General features: G+C 55.3%; 8 protein-coding genes across 8 annotated transcripts; 1 reads left to right on the top strand and 7 right to left on the bottom strand.

Annotated features, from left to right (window-relative positions):
* Positions 1–321: 321 nt before the first annotated feature.
* Positions 322–1,087, top strand: N7459_002014 (snoRNA-binding rRNA-processing protein IMP3; the record flags this gene model as incomplete). Its single annotated transcript, XM_056941199.1, has 3 exons — positions 322–353; positions 453–816; positions 908–1,087. The coding sequence occupies 3 exons, from the start codon at positions 322–324 to the stop codon at positions 1,085–1,087; spliced, it is 576 nt and encodes a 191-aa protein (XP_056803054.1).
* Positions 1,088–1,343: 256 nt separating this feature from the next.
* Positions 1,344–2,706, bottom strand: N7459_002013 (putative MFS monocarboxylate transporter; the record flags this gene model as incomplete). The annotated part of the gene is made up of 2 exons (XM_056941198.1): positions 1,344–2,464; positions 2,517–2,706. 2 exons carry the CDS (start codon positions 2,704–2,706, stop codon positions 1,344–1,346), a joined length of 1,311 nt encoding a protein of 436 aa, XP_056803053.1.
* A 440-nt stretch (positions 2,707–3,146) lies between these two features.
* Positions 3,147–5,191, bottom strand: N7459_002012 (GMC family oxidoreductase; the record flags this gene model as incomplete). The annotated part of the gene is made up of 5 exons (XM_056941197.1): positions 3,147–3,202; positions 3,254–3,755; positions 3,810–4,689; positions 4,745–4,774; positions 4,827–5,191. 5 exons carry the CDS (start codon positions 5,189–5,191, stop codon positions 3,147–3,149), a joined length of 1,833 nt encoding a protein of 610 aa, XP_056803052.1.
* A 1,327-nt stretch (positions 5,192–6,518) lies between these two features.
* N7459_002011 (uncharacterized protein) lies at positions 6,519–7,700 on the bottom strand (the record flags this gene model as incomplete). Its single annotated transcript, XM_056941196.1, has 1 exon — positions 6,519–7,700. One exon carries the CDS (start codon positions 7,698–7,700, stop codon positions 6,519–6,521), a length of 1,182 nt encoding a protein of 393 aa, XP_056803051.1.
* A 760-nt stretch (positions 7,701–8,460) lies between these two features.
* Positions 8,461–10,407, bottom strand: N7459_002010 (allantoate permease family MFS transporter; the record flags this gene model as incomplete). Its single annotated transcript, XM_056941195.1, has 7 exons — positions 8,461–8,512; positions 8,566–8,746; positions 8,842–9,190; positions 9,266–9,685; positions 9,751–9,956; positions 10,014–10,109; positions 10,167–10,407. 7 exons carry the CDS (start codon positions 10,405–10,407, stop codon positions 8,461–8,463), a joined length of 1,545 nt encoding a protein of 514 aa, XP_056803050.1.
* Positions 10,408–11,480: 1,073 nt separating this feature from the next.
* On the bottom strand, positions 11,481–12,382 carry pyrG (orotidine-5'-phosphate decarboxylase pyrG; the record flags this gene model as incomplete). The annotated part of the gene is made up of 2 exons (XM_056941194.1): positions 11,481–12,160; positions 12,226–12,382. 2 exons carry the CDS (start codon positions 12,380–12,382, stop codon positions 11,481–11,483), a joined length of 837 nt encoding a protein of 278 aa, XP_056803049.1.
* Positions 12,383–12,734: 352 nt separating this feature from the next.
* Positions 12,735–13,327, bottom strand: N7459_002008 (MAPEG family protein; the record flags this gene model as incomplete). The annotated part of the gene is made up of 3 exons (XM_056941193.1): positions 12,735–13,022; positions 13,096–13,231; positions 13,296–13,327. 3 exons carry the CDS (start codon positions 13,325–13,327, stop codon positions 12,735–12,737), a joined length of 456 nt encoding a protein of 151 aa, XP_056803048.1.
* A 1,141-nt stretch (positions 13,328–14,468) lies between these two features.
* On the bottom strand, positions 14,469–16,144 carry N7459_002007 (putative diacylglycerol O-acyltransferase (DgaT); the record flags this gene model as incomplete). The annotated part of the gene is made up of 4 exons (XM_056941192.1): positions 14,469–14,674; positions 14,739–15,735; positions 15,795–15,835; positions 15,901–16,144. 4 exons carry the CDS (start codon positions 16,142–16,144, stop codon positions 14,469–14,471), a joined length of 1,488 nt encoding a protein of 495 aa, XP_056803047.1.
* Between the last annotated feature and the right edge of the window lie 508 nt (positions 16,145–16,652).

The raw sequence follows: 16,652 nt of genomic DNA, 5'->3' as shown, positions 1-16,652 counted from the left end.
TCCTACACATATCGAGACTGTTGAGCGCTTTTCCCCCTAGTTTACTTACCATTTAATAATTTGACCCGAATCTTCATTCTTCCTCAAATTGTAGATGCAGTTCTATCACGTCAGTCTTACCGCGCCTTGAGCGGCATTGTTGTATACCTCGCGAGTGGATCCAGTCACGTGCAATGACTTGTATATGGCAGAATCACACCGCTTCGATAACGGAATTTTCGTTATCGCGATCTTTTCTTCGAGATCCCCAGCTCTCTTTCTCTGGGTTTTGATTTCCTTCCAATTACCTTCGCTGTTGCTTCCAGCGTTTGACCCGTCAAAATGGGTCGTGATCTCAAGCACCATGAGAAGAAGTGAGTATAGCACAATGAACCCCCTCCTCGTACCCTCGACCTTCGAGAACCTGCACCGCCACGGCATTCACGACACAAATATCTAACAACCACACTTAGATTGCTCAAGAAGCATAACTTCCTCGTCTACAAGTCCGATGGTGGCCATCGCGAGCACGCAGTCCGCCAGCGGTACCACCTGCAGGATCCGATGGACTACCGGAAATACAACTCCATCTGCGGCTCTCTGCGACACCTAGCCCACCAGCTGACCCAGCTCGAACCCGAAGACCCTGTGCGCCGCAAGCTCGAGACAGAAGTGCTGGACAAAATGTGGCGGATGGGGATCTTGAAGAAGAACCGTGAGCAGGGCGCTGCGCTGTCGAATGTGGAGCGTGAAGTTACCGTCTCTGCGTTTTGCCGGAGGCGGCTGGCAGTCTTCATGGTTCGGAATGGGTTTGTGCAAGGGGGGAATATTCAAAGTGTGAGTGATTCTCTGTTAGGGCTAGTGGTCGTGACTCGGCCATTGCTGCCATCAATCGGTCTGAAGAAACCAGGACTGACTAGCGTTGCAGGCTGCAAGTTTAATCGAGCAGGGCCATGTGCGTGTCCAGAAGGAGGTCGTTACGGACCCGGCGTACTTGATTCCCCGGAATCTGGAGGATTACGTGACCTGGGTTGACGGCAGCAAGATCAAGATGGCTACTAAGGAGTACAGCGGGCAGCGGGATGACTTTGATCTTCTGCAAGCATAGACTGGTATGGTCGGGGGCGGTCCTTCTCGAAAGACATCATGATTTTTACTTTCATATACCCGGCGCTTATGCATTGTCCACTGTCGGCCTGGCGTCCCGAGGAAATTCGATCTGTTATTGTTATGAACATGAACATGCCAAAAGTATACACGTTTTGATATTCGGGTTTGCAAGTTAGTCTTCGCAACGACCTGTCTTCGGCGTTGACAAGCAGTTTTGATATATGGCCCTCTAGGTGCTGTTCACGAAACCCGGCTCAGACCTTCACTTTCCACTTCCACTTCCAATCCAAGAGTGCCCAGCGAGACATGGCCACACTAACCAGCCCAGTCAAGAGCACAGCGGTATAAAACCCAACCAGGGCTTGCGGTGTTGTCGCCTGCAGCAGTTTCCCACCCACAGGCACCGTCAACAGAACCCCAAACGCTGCGACGCAATAGATGGTCCCATAGAATCGGCCGTACTCCTCCGTGCGACACAGCTGGCCCGCACACACCGGAGCCAGTGAAATCCAGCCACCAGACCCGAACCCGAAAATGGCTACGACCGCATACAGCGTCACCTCGTCGTGAGACCCAATCGGGATCCACACAGTGGCCATGACCAGCAGGGTGATGATCGCCAGCGACAAGAGAATATTAAACCGCCCGACCTGGTCCGCCGCAAAGCCGGGCAGGACCCGTCCCAGCATACTCATGCTGTTCAACACCGTCAGCGAGTAAAACTGGACGTCCAGGTGCAGCCCCGTGTAGCGAACGTAGGTTGGCAGCAACGCGGCACAACCGAAGATAATGAACTCGAACGCGAAGACCGCCACCGCCAGGAAACACAGTCGCGGCGACTTGAACGCCCGGAAGTCCACGAGGGCTTTGCTGTGCGTGCTCGCGGGCAGCCTCCCCTTGACCAGCAGGATGCCCGCGGAGTAGCAGCCCAGTGCGATGAAGGCGATGATGCGGATCGTCCACGTCCATCCGTACGCGCGGAGCAGCGTGCGCAGGACCAAGGGGATGGTGGCGCCTCCGGCGGATGATCCCGCCATGCATAGCCCGGACGCGAGTGCGCGCCGCCGGTAGAACCAGTGGCTGAGCGCGGCGATGCCCACGGTCGTGACGACCGCGGAAGAGATGCCGCCCAGGATGCTGAGGCAGAGCATGAAGTGCCAGTATTGGGTGCACTGGGCCAGAAGGAGATAGGACGTGACGTTGGCAAGCGACCCGCAGATCAGCAGCATGCGAGGGCCATAGCGATCGAATAGCGGTCCGACTTGCACGCCCAGGAACAGCGTCAGGAAGGACAGGACGGCCGTGATCCAGCCTACATCGCTGACGGAGTAGGCGGCCAGCTGGTGGGTGCTGATATAGTCCTGGACGGTTCCGCCTGCGCTGCGGTTAATACAGGGGTCTCAATCGCAGTTCGTGGGTGGACTGACTGGCCGTCTGGAACCCAAACGATGGGAACATCAGCAGCGCTGACCCCAGCAAGCATGTCCAGGCATCTCGGCCACCCTCTGGGAAGGCGAGGCTGACTGTTGCGTCGGGATTCTCCGGCGCCGTGGCATCAAGAGGAGCGACCTCCAGATTGTCTAGCTCGTGGGTGGCCGGTCGTGTAGCTTCTCGCATTTTATCGTAGCACCATCGAGCTCGCACTGCATCATACGGAGTGAGTCGAGGTTGACCGAAGGTGACCGGTGGTGAGGATGGATGGTGGGGTCTGTCAACCGAAGGGCGTGGGGCTGTCATTCGGCAACAAATCCGAATACCACCAGGCAATTGTCCAACACCTAGAGATCTGGATGCAGCCTTGATGCAGACCTTTATGTTGAGCGGAGGAGCCGAAATATGTATATAGAGTGGCATTGCCGGTATAACTACTCAAGTGTCAATCTAAAAGTAAATGCGATGCCGCCAAGGGATATAAAGAGTCTGGTAGTTAGCATGCATGCCCTAGGAATGGATTGTCTTATATGGACATATATAAAAAAGACATATCAATCACCCAAGGCAGAACAGCCGCGCAGAACCATATAGCCACGCCCATGACAAGACTATAACCGCCATTGCTATGCTCTCTGGGAGCCTTGAATGATAATCTCCGAGATCTTCTCCGCGAGCATATCTATACAGATCATCAGCATCCTGCCGAACTAATTCAAATAGCCAATCTTACAAACTGTGGACTGCGGATGTCCAGGGGGCAAGAACGGGAACGCGCTGGCATCGACTACACGCAATCCCTTTACGCCGTAGACTCTGGCCTGGGAGTCGACGACGGCCATTGAATCGTCCGAACTGCCCATCTTGCAGGTACAAGCGGCATGCCACAGGGTCATGACATTGTCCTTGATGAACTCGAGAATGTCGTCGTCGGACTGCACCTGCGGTCCGGGGTAGTACTCCTGTCCAACGATGACCGGCGCCATCGCTTTGCTTTGGAACCCAGCACGAATCCGCTTGAACATGGCAATCGCAACCTCCTGGTCGGCGGGGTCGTCGAGCCAGTTGGGATTGATCACTGGTAAGTCCGATGTGTCCGCAGACTTCAGGGTGACATTGCCACGGGAAAGAGGCGTGTTGAGAACGCCGAGCATGGAGGCATACTGGTGTCCATCCTTGGGTTGGTCTGCCAGAAGATTCGAGACGTTGCCCATATACCCAGCGCCAGAGATGTACTAAGAGAAGATTGATCAGTGGGTTTCCTCCGTTGGCGATGCTGCGCAGCTTACCTCTGCCTCCGGCCAGTCGGTGGGGAATGTAGCCAGTGACTTCTGGGTTGTCTGCGAGAAGTTCGAACGCAGCGCCTGCGGGATCTTCTCCCAGCCCAGCCAATCTGCCACCGGGCTCGTTAAGAGACCGGTCTTCTCGAAGATCCCGTCGATGGCTTGCCCTGCGGCGTAGATCAGATTAGTCGCGAATTTGGTGAGCGTGTCGACTTGGACGCGGTATGTCGGCGCGAAGAATGGGTGGTCCCACATGTTATGCCCAACGCCGGGGAGGTCGGCAATTACATCGATTCCATGTTCTTTCAACATCTCTGATGGGCCGATACCAGACACCATAAGGATCTGGGGTGATTGGAACGCCCCAGCGGACACGATCACCTCCTTTGATGCGGAGAGGGTGACGGTGTTCCCCAGTGCTCCTTTGACCTGCACTCCGGTTGCCTTTCTGTTTTTGTCGAAGACGATCCTTTTGGCGAGAGTTTTAGAATAGGTCGTCAGAGTCGAGGGTATGATGCTGGCGAGAAAGGAGGCCTGCGAGCTGCTGCGCATCTCGCTGGAGGGATCGATCGTTGAGGAGCAATACTGGCCCCCCATTAACGAACCCGAGTTGAAATCCTCCGCCTTATTGATGCCGACAGCCTGCATACCGAGGCTCATCCACGACGAAAAGGGTTGGGCGTAGTTTGCATAGGACACTTGCAGCGGGCCACCGTCGTTGTTGAACGCGTCGGCATTATATTCGGCCGTAGCATTGGAGGCGCGTGCTTTCATATTCGGGGGTGTGAACTTGACGCTCTTCTTGTAAAGCGGAAGAACTGCGTCGAAGGTGTAACTGCTATCGTTAACTGCGTTGGCCCATTGTTGCATGGAATCGCGCGTTGGCCTGGGCGATCGAGGTTAGTTAGGCAAAAGAGGGCAGGCAAGTCAAAGCCGCATACCGTTGGTAGATCATAAAGTTCAGCGCCGAACTAGAACCAGTCTCAGCATAAAACCAGTGAGCCGATCAACGCAGACACTCACGATCCTCCCAGACACTTTCCGCGGGCATAGTGTATAGCCCGCCCATTCGCTCCTGGCTGACCCTTCGTGACGAACCCCCAGTCAACCGCCGACTGGGTACTCGGATCCGATCCTGCTGGCAAGACGTCTGCAGCAGGGACCTCGGCCAGCGATTCCAGCTCGTATTGCCCCCCGGCTTCTACTAGGGCGACGTTGAACGACTTCTGGGCCAGTCGGGTTGCCACGACGCTGCCACCTGTACCGCCTCCCACAACGACGTAGTCAAATTCGGCATCGGCTAGAGGGCCGGCGCGGCGCGTGAGTCCTTCGGCAGCAATGCCGCTGGCTCGCAGCGCCAGGAGCGCAAGAGTGGCTCGGAATAGCATCTCGGATGGATGGAGCCTGGCATGCAAGTCAGGCCTACTCTTGCCCTCCTCGTGCGGCGAGCACGTTCATATGCAGGCCGATTCATTTGCAGCTCGGAGTAAGCCCTTGCAGCGTACATTATCGATCGATATAGCTGAGGTAGCCGCAAGACGCCCAAAATGGGAGGTGTCGCAAAAAGGGGGATGGTTGTAACAGGAATGGATACAATCCGAGATCCTCAGTCACGTTGCACCGGGCCGAGGATCTACCGTCTTAGATGAAGGTCGGCTGTGATGGACAGTGCCGATGCAATAATCGCAAATATGGACTACCCTCGCAGTCCCAAACAGTCGAGTCCAATGACAGCCTGTGTATTTCAGGGCGACCTCAAAATAAGAAAGAAGCATGGCTCCCCTGCTGCGAACTACCACCATTCGCCGAACCCAAATGTTGTGAGACAGTAGGCTGATAATTGAGCAAAACTCAAATCGTCTCAAAAGAAAAAGAGCGGCCATCAGATATGGTGTGTTGCACCACATGTGCCTGGTCTTTTTGAGAAATCGTGTTCGGTATGTCTGGTTGCCTGTGCCAACCCGGTAGAAAGATCCATGAACATGATCACTTTTACTCGGATGGGCAGATGTTCAGTTTTTGACAAAAGTCTGAAATCGCCACTTCTATAGTTTATTGTGTCAGCATCTGGAGAAGCAAATGAGTGCGTTCGAACCAGGAGAAGAAGTCATATTATTGAAACCATACTAAACCATAGACGATGCAAGTCATGTCTTGGCCAGCTCGAAGGCTGATGCGGTTGTAGTATGAATACCAAACTAGTAGGTAAGAGCCAGAACATGAGCTCACAATGGCAAATTTGGTATTTGTGTATCAGGACGAGCCACCCAGGACATATTTACAAAAAGCTGGATGCAGCACAAAAGGGTATCTCAGTCTCGGGAAGCGATGCAAGCGACAATGCAAAGGAGCAAAGGGGACTAATGATATATACTCAAACAGAAAGAGGGAACCAGCGAAAAGAGCTCAACCAGAGACTCGACAAATGAACAGCTGGGTCCGAGACGAGGGGAATCGTGCACATGGATGCTGGTGCTGGTGTTGATAATAATGCTGTTAACTATGCGATAGAGGCAGGCCACCTGCGATGCGATGTAATGCAAATGCGATATGATCCGGTCGTCAATCTGTACTCGTAGGATCGTGCTTATAGGGAAAGGGATAAGGGGGCTACTGTCCAGTGTTGAAAAGGACGCCGCACCGGTGCTGGCGTGATGAAGGGGAAAGTGGCAGAGCCTCGTTCTCGGCCGAGAACAAGCATCCAGGCAATGCCGGTCAGGAATACGTTTTGGATGGATGGCCTGTCCAGAGGCGTCGCGGGGTGCCGTCAGGACCCTTGGGCAAGAAATCCCGGAACTGGGCGTGCGGCTTGTCCGGCGCCTCTGGCTCGTCAGCCTCGTCTGGAAGATCCATGCGGAAGCGCCGCACGCTGCCTTCCCGACTGGTCTTGCCTTCTTCGAAGAATGGCGTGCGTGAGTCTCGCGCTTGACACCAGCGTGGTGCGACGCGCCGCCACAGACCGCGAACCCCGCGGCTGGCGCGGTCGATCTTCCGGTACTCCTGTCGTCGCGTGGAGGCCGACGTCCACTCCATCACAGTGGCCGGGACATGGATAGAGGAAGCGGACGGGCTGTGCACATGGCCCGCGGTCCCGGCGGGGAGTGTGTTGGACCGGTCTCGCGTACGAAGCGAGGGTGGACGTGCCCCCGAGCTCACTGAGCTGCGGTGCTCGTGTTCGAAGAGGCGGCTGGATAGTGAAGAGGCAATCGGGGACGGTGGCGTTGAAGCCCCGGTTTCATAGGAGTTTCGGCCCTCGCGTCGCGACTTGTATGAGGATGATGCGGTCCGGCTCAGTGGCGGGCGTGCCCGTATATCATCCGGAAACGCTGTGGACGGCCGCTCTGGGTCCTGGAAGAGACGACACGACTCTCGATGCAGGGCCAACAGCGACTCTCGTCGCTCCTGCGGTGTCGTCCGAGTTGAGGGCACGGGCACGATGCTCGCAGTGGTCACAGCGTGCCGAGAGGAATGGAAAGAACTATGGCGACTCGGCGGTCTCGACCGCGCGGTGCTGCGCGAAGCCGAGCGCGAATGATGTATCGAATTGGCCGCCGAGGTCGGTCTTGATGCCGCGTGCGGACTAGCGTGCGTTGGCGAATCTGGGGATTTGGTGGTCGGTGGTGGATCGATTCGTCTCATTCTGGGGGTCTCCATCTCAGGCGAGGAAGGCGCCGAACGGGAGCCCAGCGAGAGAGGTGACACGGGCGACGTTGGCGACGCCGGCAAGTAGCATTTCCCTCCGGCGGTGTCAATCTCCGTGACAGCGGGCTCGAGGGGAGCTTGGGCGATATCAACATGGAGAGAGAGAGGGAGAGGAAGGTGTGCAGGTGCAGCGGCACCTGCAACAACGCCTGCACCGTCCATGTGCAGATCGCCGCGACATGTGACGGACGCCATCGTCACGGCGTCAACCCTTGCCCAACGCTCGCCGATCAATACTCAATAGCCGAAGCTCGATGAGAAGATAGGGTTCCGAGGGGCTCAGATCGCACGCTGAGGGGCAGCATCCATGGCGGGAGATAAGCCAGACGAAGCCACCAAAAGCAAAAAGAATCAAATGAAAAAGGAAAAGAACCAGAACCAGAAAGCAGACAGTGGGACAATGAAGCTCGTCACCGACAAAGCAAAGAGCATCGGGGCGCCTTCATTCTTTTATGAAGAACCCACGCCAGGCGAGAGCACACCGCTCCCTCCTTGTCTCGGCGCCATACACCAAGGAAACTTCACGACCTGCAGCGTTAGTCCCAATGACGGCGCGTGTTAGTGCCCAGGCACGGGTCTGGATCGCCCCAAACGCCCCTGCAGTGGGCAATCTGCAGGGGAACTGGCCGTGATGCTAGTGTTGCGTTCCGTCGCCCTGGATGGAGAAAGTCCCAGGCCATTGTGGATGTGCTAAGACGACTCGTGGAAGTCAATAGGGACTCATCAAAGGCAAATAATCATCTTCTGCTTTGGACCCCGCCAACGCCCCACTGTGGACATGGTGAAATCCTGCGAAGGCGGGAACCAGGATTGGATTGGACTGGCCTCGCTGTCACCTACTGGATGAAGATTCATCGGGGTTTCTGGTACGGTCTAGAAGATAGGAACGGCGCCATGGGCGTAAAGTCCCATTCCCACGCTGGGCTATACTATATACACAATTAGGATCCCGCCATTAGACTGAATAGATAAAGTCGGGGTTCTCCCGGTCGGTGAGGTCAAGCCACCTGCCGCAAGTCAGCCAATGATAATATCCAAGATTGCGGATCGGGGTACTCACTCTTGGTTCTCCAGTCGCACATAGTCCGGTCGCCCCTGGATCGCCGCTTTCCGCTTGTTCTCCTTCTGGTACCAGGCCCAGATGAATAGCATGATGCCGATACACACGGCCAGGCACACGATGATCGTGATCTCGGCCGGGACATAGCGCGGGGCATCTTTCGGGCGGAACGTCTGCGGGCCTAAGGATCACACCGCCGTTGTTAGCGACCGTGGCTCTCATGGATCATGGATGTCTATATCCAGGTTGCCCTGGGGTTGGGGCGTGCTTGCTCACCGATGATATTCCCCACACAGTATCCGATCAGGTACAACGCCGCCACCGTCGTCTTCTTCGTGTACCCGGCCACATTGGACGAGATCATCGCCAGGAGGGCCACAAAGGGCGTCGGGCTCGCCTGGGTCATGTAGTACCCGATCAACCGGCCGACATTGTTCGCCTCGGGGAGCGCGACGATCAGGATCATTCCGACAAGCGCAGTGACGAGACCGCCCAGACTGCACAGGATGCGCTGGCCCGTGATATGGCCCATGTACCCGTTCAGCAGGAGGGCAATGACCTCGACGGCGCCCCCCGGAACCCCAAGAATCAAGCTCTTGGTTTCGGAATATCCAAAACTAGTGATCTACAGGGGGGTGGCGTAGGCGGTTAGCGATCGAGAGCACGACGGACTATCAGACGCATAGATGGTATGACCTACCAATTGGCTGAAGAAGTTGGTGATGCCGCCATTCGGAATGTCCGCAATCAACGCATAGAAGAAGAAGGCCCAGGTCATCGGATCCAGCAGAGCCTCCTTGACCTGGTACAGCTTGAAGTGTTTGTTGCCGATTCCCTGCTGGTTGATGCGCACCCGTGCGATGGCCAGCACACGATCCTCCTTCTTTAACCAGCGGGCATTCAGCTGGTTGTCCGGCACGACCCACAAGAATACCACTCCCAGCACAATTGTCAAGAGCCCGGTCACGAGAAACACAATCTTCCATGGCTCAATCGAGGAGCCGTGCTTTTCCGTCCCGACTGCAATTCCGTATGCAATGACGCCGCCCAGGATCTGGCCCACACCGTTGAAGCTGAACCAGATATTGACACGGCTGCCCTGTTCCTTCTTGGTGTACCACTGGAGAATTACAGTCAATGCCCATCCAAAAGAGACGGGGGGGGGGATGATATCTAGTGACGTACCTGGGAGGTTATCAGTGCGAAGCCTGGAGTTACGGCTGCCTCAAACACGCCGAGGAAAAAACGAATTGCGATCGCGCCCCCATAGCTCTTGACGCCCGCGAAGCAACTAAGAATCAACCCCCAAATCAAAATACAGGCGCCCGAGTACTTCCCCAATGGTAAAAGCTGCAGCAGACGATTGGTGGGATACTCCCAGGCAAGATATCCTAGAAAAGTCGTCGGTCAGTGAGAACCGATGTGATTTGCAAGAAAACCAGCCTCACCGAAATAAAACAAACTCCCCAGCCATTGATACTCATCCTTCTTCAAGTTGAGGTCCGTCTTGATGCCCATGATACTGGCGTAGGACAATGTCGTTTCTAACTTCCTCATCAGCTCGTGGCTACCAATCGGCCTGTGTGCCCGCCCGCACTTACTGTCGAGGAAGTTCATCCCGTATATACAACACATTATGGGCATCATATGCCAGTCGATCGTCCGTAGCAACCGGCGATTCGTCGCCTCATCCAGTTCAATTGCCTCGCCGTGCAGGTCGTCAAATGCCTTCATCGCTTCGTCGGCATCGTGCGCATGCTTCTCCAGTGTCGGGTCGGCATGCTTCGACGGCTCCGCATCCACGGCGGTCGAAGTGCCGAGCGTCTTCTCTGCGTCGGCCATGACGAGGCGAAATCAGCGCAAGGCAGGGGAGGGGAGGGGGCCGTGAAAGCAATGCAAAGTAGCGGATCGGAGCGAGCTGGATCGAAATCGACTGCAAATCAAGTCAATCGCAGGGAAGTCGGGAATGGGTCGATGGCTAATGACGAGCATCCCTTGCCGCGGAGGAGATGCGCGAATGTAAATAAAATGGCTACCAGCATTCATCCACGGTCACGGATGGACCCGACGATGCAGCAGCACTCACCCTCACGGCCGTGTTCTCCGCACGCCCTAGACTCGTCGGTGCGTAACATATCGCGTCAGAGTGGCTCTGTCCACCGCGTTATCTCTCTGCGTCTCGCCCAGTCGTCCTATCAGTCGCTACGACGCAGCCCCCGGTGGGTCTCCCCACGATAAGCAATTATCTGGGGTTGGACGGGCGATTGGCTGCGGCAAAGAGGGGGAGTTGAGATCGGCAAGGGTCATGAAGGTCACGGCGAGGCCAGCGGGAGGTATTGAGTGGACTGGATAGCCGAACTCGGCTGCGGAAGGGCGTTGTTGGTGACGAACGTAATCTCATACAGCACGGGTAGGTTCAGTCGATTCCTGGGCAATTGTTTCGGGGATGAGACGGTGGCCAGATGTAGCGCTGGAAGATTGCCGACGGTGGCAGATGCAGACTTGGCTGGACTGGGCTTGAAGCTTCTGATCGCCAAGTGGCTGAGATAATAGAACTAGGTAATTCTTCAAGTGTTTTGGGTTTGTAGCATGCGAATCAGATATGCGGCTCGCTGGGACCGCTCTTATCTCTGCCCAGGTGGGGATGGCTGCTATCGGCCATGACATGGAGTTTCGATTGGATCTCTATCTCCTGATGCACCTTCTACTGTAGGCAGGTGAGTCCTGACGTGCATATCTCGGCAACCTAGTGCTCGCCACGAGCGATAACCGTTGATAATTGCATAGTTTCATGAAACTCAAACCTCGCGGAACTGATCTGAACTGTCCGACAGATTGGAATGATCTCATATAGTCAAACATAACATGATCGCTCGTGCTTATACGTACTTTTGTTGCAAATCCACTGTACATCTCTATTGGCTGGCACGGCCCACTCGAGCCAGATACGCCTCCCAGCCTTGCTGCTGGTACGCCTTTGCGGCCTCAACGGGGTCCGAAGCGGCGTAGATGCCGCGCCCAGCAATGATAAAGTCCGCCCCGCGGCCAATGGCTGACTGCGGAGTCTGGTACTGCTGGCCAAGTTTGTCACCCTTGGAGGACAGGTTGACGCCCGTGGTGAAGACGACAAAGTCCTCGTTGTCGGCCGCACTGACTGACGACGCCACCTCTGTCAACGACCGCGTCGAGACAAAGCCTAGCACGAAGCTCTGGTACTTGCGCGCGTAGTCCACCGATGCAGATGTATAGGCGCCCGTGGCCAGGGAGCCCTTGGAGGTCATCTCAGCCAGGATGAGCAGCCCGCGATCCGAGCCGTAGGGGAAGTCGGGCGCCTGGGCGGTCTGGGCCAAGGCCTCGACAATGCCCTCGCCGGGCAGGACGCTGCAGTTGATGATGTGGGCCCACTCGGAGATCTTCAGTGTGCCGCCGTGGTATTGTTTCTGGACTGTGTTGCCGATGTCGATGAACTTGCGGTCCTCGAAGATGAGGAAGTTGTGCTTCTCGGCCAGCGCCTTCAGGCCATTGATAGTCTCGGGGCCAAAATCGGGCAGGATATCGACGTGGGTCTTGATCACGGCGATGTAAGGACCGAGACCTGGAGACATGGACGGGTGTATGAGTTCGAGTGTTGCGCTTTCTGGATCAGACAGTGTCACTCACGGTCGGCCAATTCAAGCAATTCCTTGGTGGTTGTCACGTCCGCGGACACCGTGACGTTGCTCTTTTTGGCCTCAGCCACCTGGAAGAGCTTCCGAGCCAGCGGATTGGGGTGGCTGCTGGCGCGAGCGCCATACGTCAATTGCGACTTGGACGACATGCTGGATGGTGGGGTTGGCGGGGGAAGAAAGATGAAGGACGTAGGGGCCTAAGAGATCGAAATCAGAGTCCCTAGGGCCGTTTCACAAAATATATAACTTCGATTCAGCGAAATAGCCCCGAGCAACCCAATTCGAGCTGATCGCGGGAGACTGGCGTGTCGCAACTTGGGATGCTTCCATGCGATCACCGGAACTTTTCTGGCCGCGCCACAGTGGAGCAGCAGCCACATATCGAGAAGCTACGCTGTGGCTGAGAAGTAACCATTCGCCTTTCGATTTGTGTCTGTCGAGCACTAAAAATACATATTTTCCGATCTTCCCCAATCATGCCAGTTTTCCTCTCTCCCTCACTTAGGACGAAATCAGATCCCGCGCAACACCGAACACGGTCAGACCCCACAGCGCGCCCTGGGCCAGCCAGAACATCGAACCCAGAAAGCGTCCCTTGCCCTGGGGTTTGCCCGAGTACACATACCCGTACAGGTACAGGCTGCGGAATGCAACCCACAGGGAGCCAATGCCCGCCGCAAGCTCGGGGTACTTTAGGCCAGCCACCAGGGTGAAGAGCATGGTCTGTGGTGCGTTCTCGAGGAAGTTGGAGTGGGCGCGCTGGGCGCAGTTGAACTGCTCGGCACTGGGCTGTAGCACGGTCATTAGTGTTTGCTGCGGGAGGGCAATTGAGACGGGGGTCGTGGCCGAGGAAAGGACATACGTTCTGCTTGCACTGTTCAATGGTCGCATAGGAATGCGGGTAGGGCACATTGGCGGTTTTGCGCACCGATGTGGTGATGCTACCGTGGATAAAGCCCAGCACGGGGATAGCGCCGAGGGCGACCGCAATGGCGGCGCTGGGAGGCGTGAGTGGGACATGGTCCGGGATAGCAGGGAGGGCTTTCAGACATCCTCACTTACCCGTAGTTGTTGGGGACTGTAATTGCGACCATCTTGTATGACTCTGATGCTTCTGTGAGAGTGCTTCGCGGCGACTTTTATACCTGGGGGCTCGGAGCTCAAGGTCGCGGACGTACTGGCGGAGGCTAACGCCCCGGCCGGACAACCTTTCCATCCGATGCCGAGCGCCATCCGATACCGAGCGCGGTTCGACGCTCTACCATACAATTCGATCCACCATCCTTGATCGACACAGGGAATGCTAAGAAAGACTAACGCAGGGAGGATCCAACCAATCACTCATGCACGATCTCGCTTTGGAACAGCTATCCTTTGTATGAATTTGAAGAGGGCGTATTTGTTAAGAACCAGATACCTTCGTCGATAGGATAGAAGACCTGTTGGCGAGGTAAGAATAATCCAGCAGAAATAATAATGTGTCTACATGACTTTGGCCTGTTTTCCTCGGTGGAAACTGTGTACGTACAGTACAAGGGCGGGCCAAGGCTGCGGCTAGCAGCTCCTGCATAGCAGCATATATAACAACAACAGCGGGATTATACATTCATTGTAATTGCTTGACCTTCATGAATTAATCGGTATCTAAAGTTAAACACTAGTATAGAAAGAATTAAGATCTACGAATGAAATAAACTACCCCGCGTGGAACGGACATACTGAGTACAAGTCAGACGCGCTGTGTTACAAGGGCTGATTTGTACTTCCCGAGAAATTACAATGCCTCGATAGACAGCCGCGAAGACCTGGAATACCCAACGCTTTCCGTGTTGAAACTAGTAATGATTTGGGTACGGCAAATCTAGGTTCCATCATGCATTGCGCTGGTGAAATTTATCATTTGGGGTTCAACTAGGGATGTCCAGGTGCAATGCTTGTACAGCGCCAGTCAGGACGACAGCCAAACATACACAGCCTGGAGACCAGGATCGGTGGGATTATGTGTACCGTGCACTACCAAAAGCAATAGCCAGAGCAGTACGAGTACCGCGGAAGTTCACAGGATTGAAATGAACAGCAATATATCAACACCAAATGTAAGGCGAGGTCAGACACATCATTATTATCACCAGACATAAACTCATGAGATCCGCACAGTCTTGTCTGACTCGTCGGACCGCACAAAAGATACCTAGATACTTCCACAAAGGAGCTGGGTATGGTCTCAGAGCAAGATTAAGAGCCCATTCGGCTCACACTGCCGTACTTGGCCTGCCATGCGAAGAAGTAGAGCAACGCCCCGAGTGGCTGTCCGACGAGGCAAAAGCTGACCCAGAAGATGCAGTTCCCGATTGTCTTTCCTAGCGGATCGCGCATCTTCTCCAAAGGAGCAGTAAGTGTGATCAGCGGCAGTTGGAACATCATGCCAAAGAAGGCAACTCCTGCAAACGTTAGAGAACTAATACGCCTAGAGGAGAAGGGCGATGGGGAGAAGATGGCACATACCGATGAGATTGTGGGTGGGAATTCCCACCAGCATCTCGTGCAGAATGGCAGACAACGCAAAGACCATGCTACTTGCTGCCAGAGGACTCCAGCCACGACCTACAAGTGGTGAGAAGACGTGCCGTTTCATAAATAGATACACAGGCCGGTTCCAGGACCGCCAGTAGACACCCAGACTCGAGCTGTTCCACCAGTCAGTGTAGAACTCGCGATCACCGAATCGCATCACTTCAGCCAATGCATTCAGCAGCGCTTGGAAGAGAGCAAAGAACCCTGCAAGCCAAATGATCAGGGAGATGGTGGATAGCTTCATCACGCGTTCCAAAATGGAAGCAATGTCCATGACGGCAATTTTGTCAATTGAATTGCGTAAGACCGGTGCCGCGTACTGGGCAGAGAGCAACCAGATTACCATCGAGAGGCCCGCAAATTCAGCCAACCGTTTTGCGACGAACGACCAACGGATCGACGCAGAGCGTGGATAGACGGGCTGGTAGACCAAAGTAGGCGCCAGCCAGAAATAGGATAGGTTTCTGAGGGTGATATTTCTCGGATAAGGGCATGCGTTGTAGATCTCTGGCAACCCGGGGTCCGCGGAAGGATTGAGGAAGGCAAGACGAAGGTCCCGGTTCGTGAATGCGTAGGAGCAGTTTTTCAGCCACACGATAATCGCGTGCAGTTGACAGATAGTTCCTATGCCGGGATGGTGAATGTAAAAGTACACAACGAAGCTGGTCACTGCAAGACATAGAGTGGCATTCACGGCGTGGAGAAAGGCCGTATAGGGCCAGGTGGACCGGAAGACCTGCTGGTCGCGTTCCTTTTCCTCGGCTGTCTTCTTCTGGCGTCCGACTGCGTCCTTTGCAGCACCTGCGGCAGACAGCTCGATAATGTGTGCAACGAACAGATGACACGGCACCAGGGCGAATAGAATCGATCCGAGGACAATGTCTTGTTTCCGATAGTCGTGACATTTGATACATATCAGCACTCCGTACTGGGGTTGATTAGACACTCTGGTTGAGTTCGAGGAGTCAGTGTCAGAATTGCGCTTACTTTCATGAAATTCTCGATGATCAGTCGAAGATTCATTGCCACTGGATTCCCAGACATCAGTCGATCATTTGCACACGTTTCGCTGGGCGGGAGCCCCAATGCCTACCAAGCACCAGCACCATCAGGTTCCTGAACCCCAGAAAACTGGGGTTTCCCGTGGAGTCCCGACTGAGGCTAGAATGGCGCAGTTGCGAGTGATACGCCGCTACATGACGATACTTGCTGCGTCGCGGCCGGGTCGACCGCGTCGACCGCGTCGGAATGTCGGACTTGTTACGAGCGACTCCATTAGAGATAGATGAGCTGGAAACCTCGCGGGCGGTGGTCACAGCCTCCGTCTGTGAGGTCATTGTCAAGAACCACGAACCGACGGTTGGGTGGGCGAACTGCCGTGGTGGAAGAGGATGGGCCAATGCGGACCTCGGGTGGAAAGTGACGAGCTTCAGGACCAGCAAGCTATGCACAAACCACCAACAAGCGGAATGGCTCGGGGTTCGGTTGCCGGCATGAGGAAGTCAGAAGCACCAAGTACAAAGTTAGAAGTAAGAGCGCGAAGCCTGCTCTCTAATTCAACGGGGATCGAACATGAAACCGGCGGGGGAAGGCATCATAGCGCAAGCAAGAGCATCCGCGCGGCCAATCAGCGCGCCCGCGGGCGGCCAGGGCGTCTCGGCCCTGCAAGTTCCAACTCCCAACGCATTCACTACTGTGACTTCACTACTCGCCCTAGGCAACGGTAAGGGCTGCTCTATACGCTGCCTGATCTATATCACCCAGGTTCACAGAAGCCGTTGCTTCGTGTCTTTACTCCGTCCTCGGTCATGAGTACGACTCCCCGATCCTGAACTCTCCAACCAC

The sequence above is a fragment of the Penicillium hispanicum genome (assembly GCF_028827665.1).
Source record: "Penicillium hispanicum strain IBT 35686 chromosome Unknown utg000002l_segment0_segment0, whole genome shotgun sequence".
Lineage (NCBI taxonomy): Eukaryota > Fungi > Ascomycota > Eurotiomycetes > Eurotiales > Aspergillaceae > Penicillium > Penicillium hispanicum.
The sequence above is the reverse complement of the archived record's forward strand: the minus strand, read 5'-3'. Positions and strand labels throughout refer to the sequence as shown.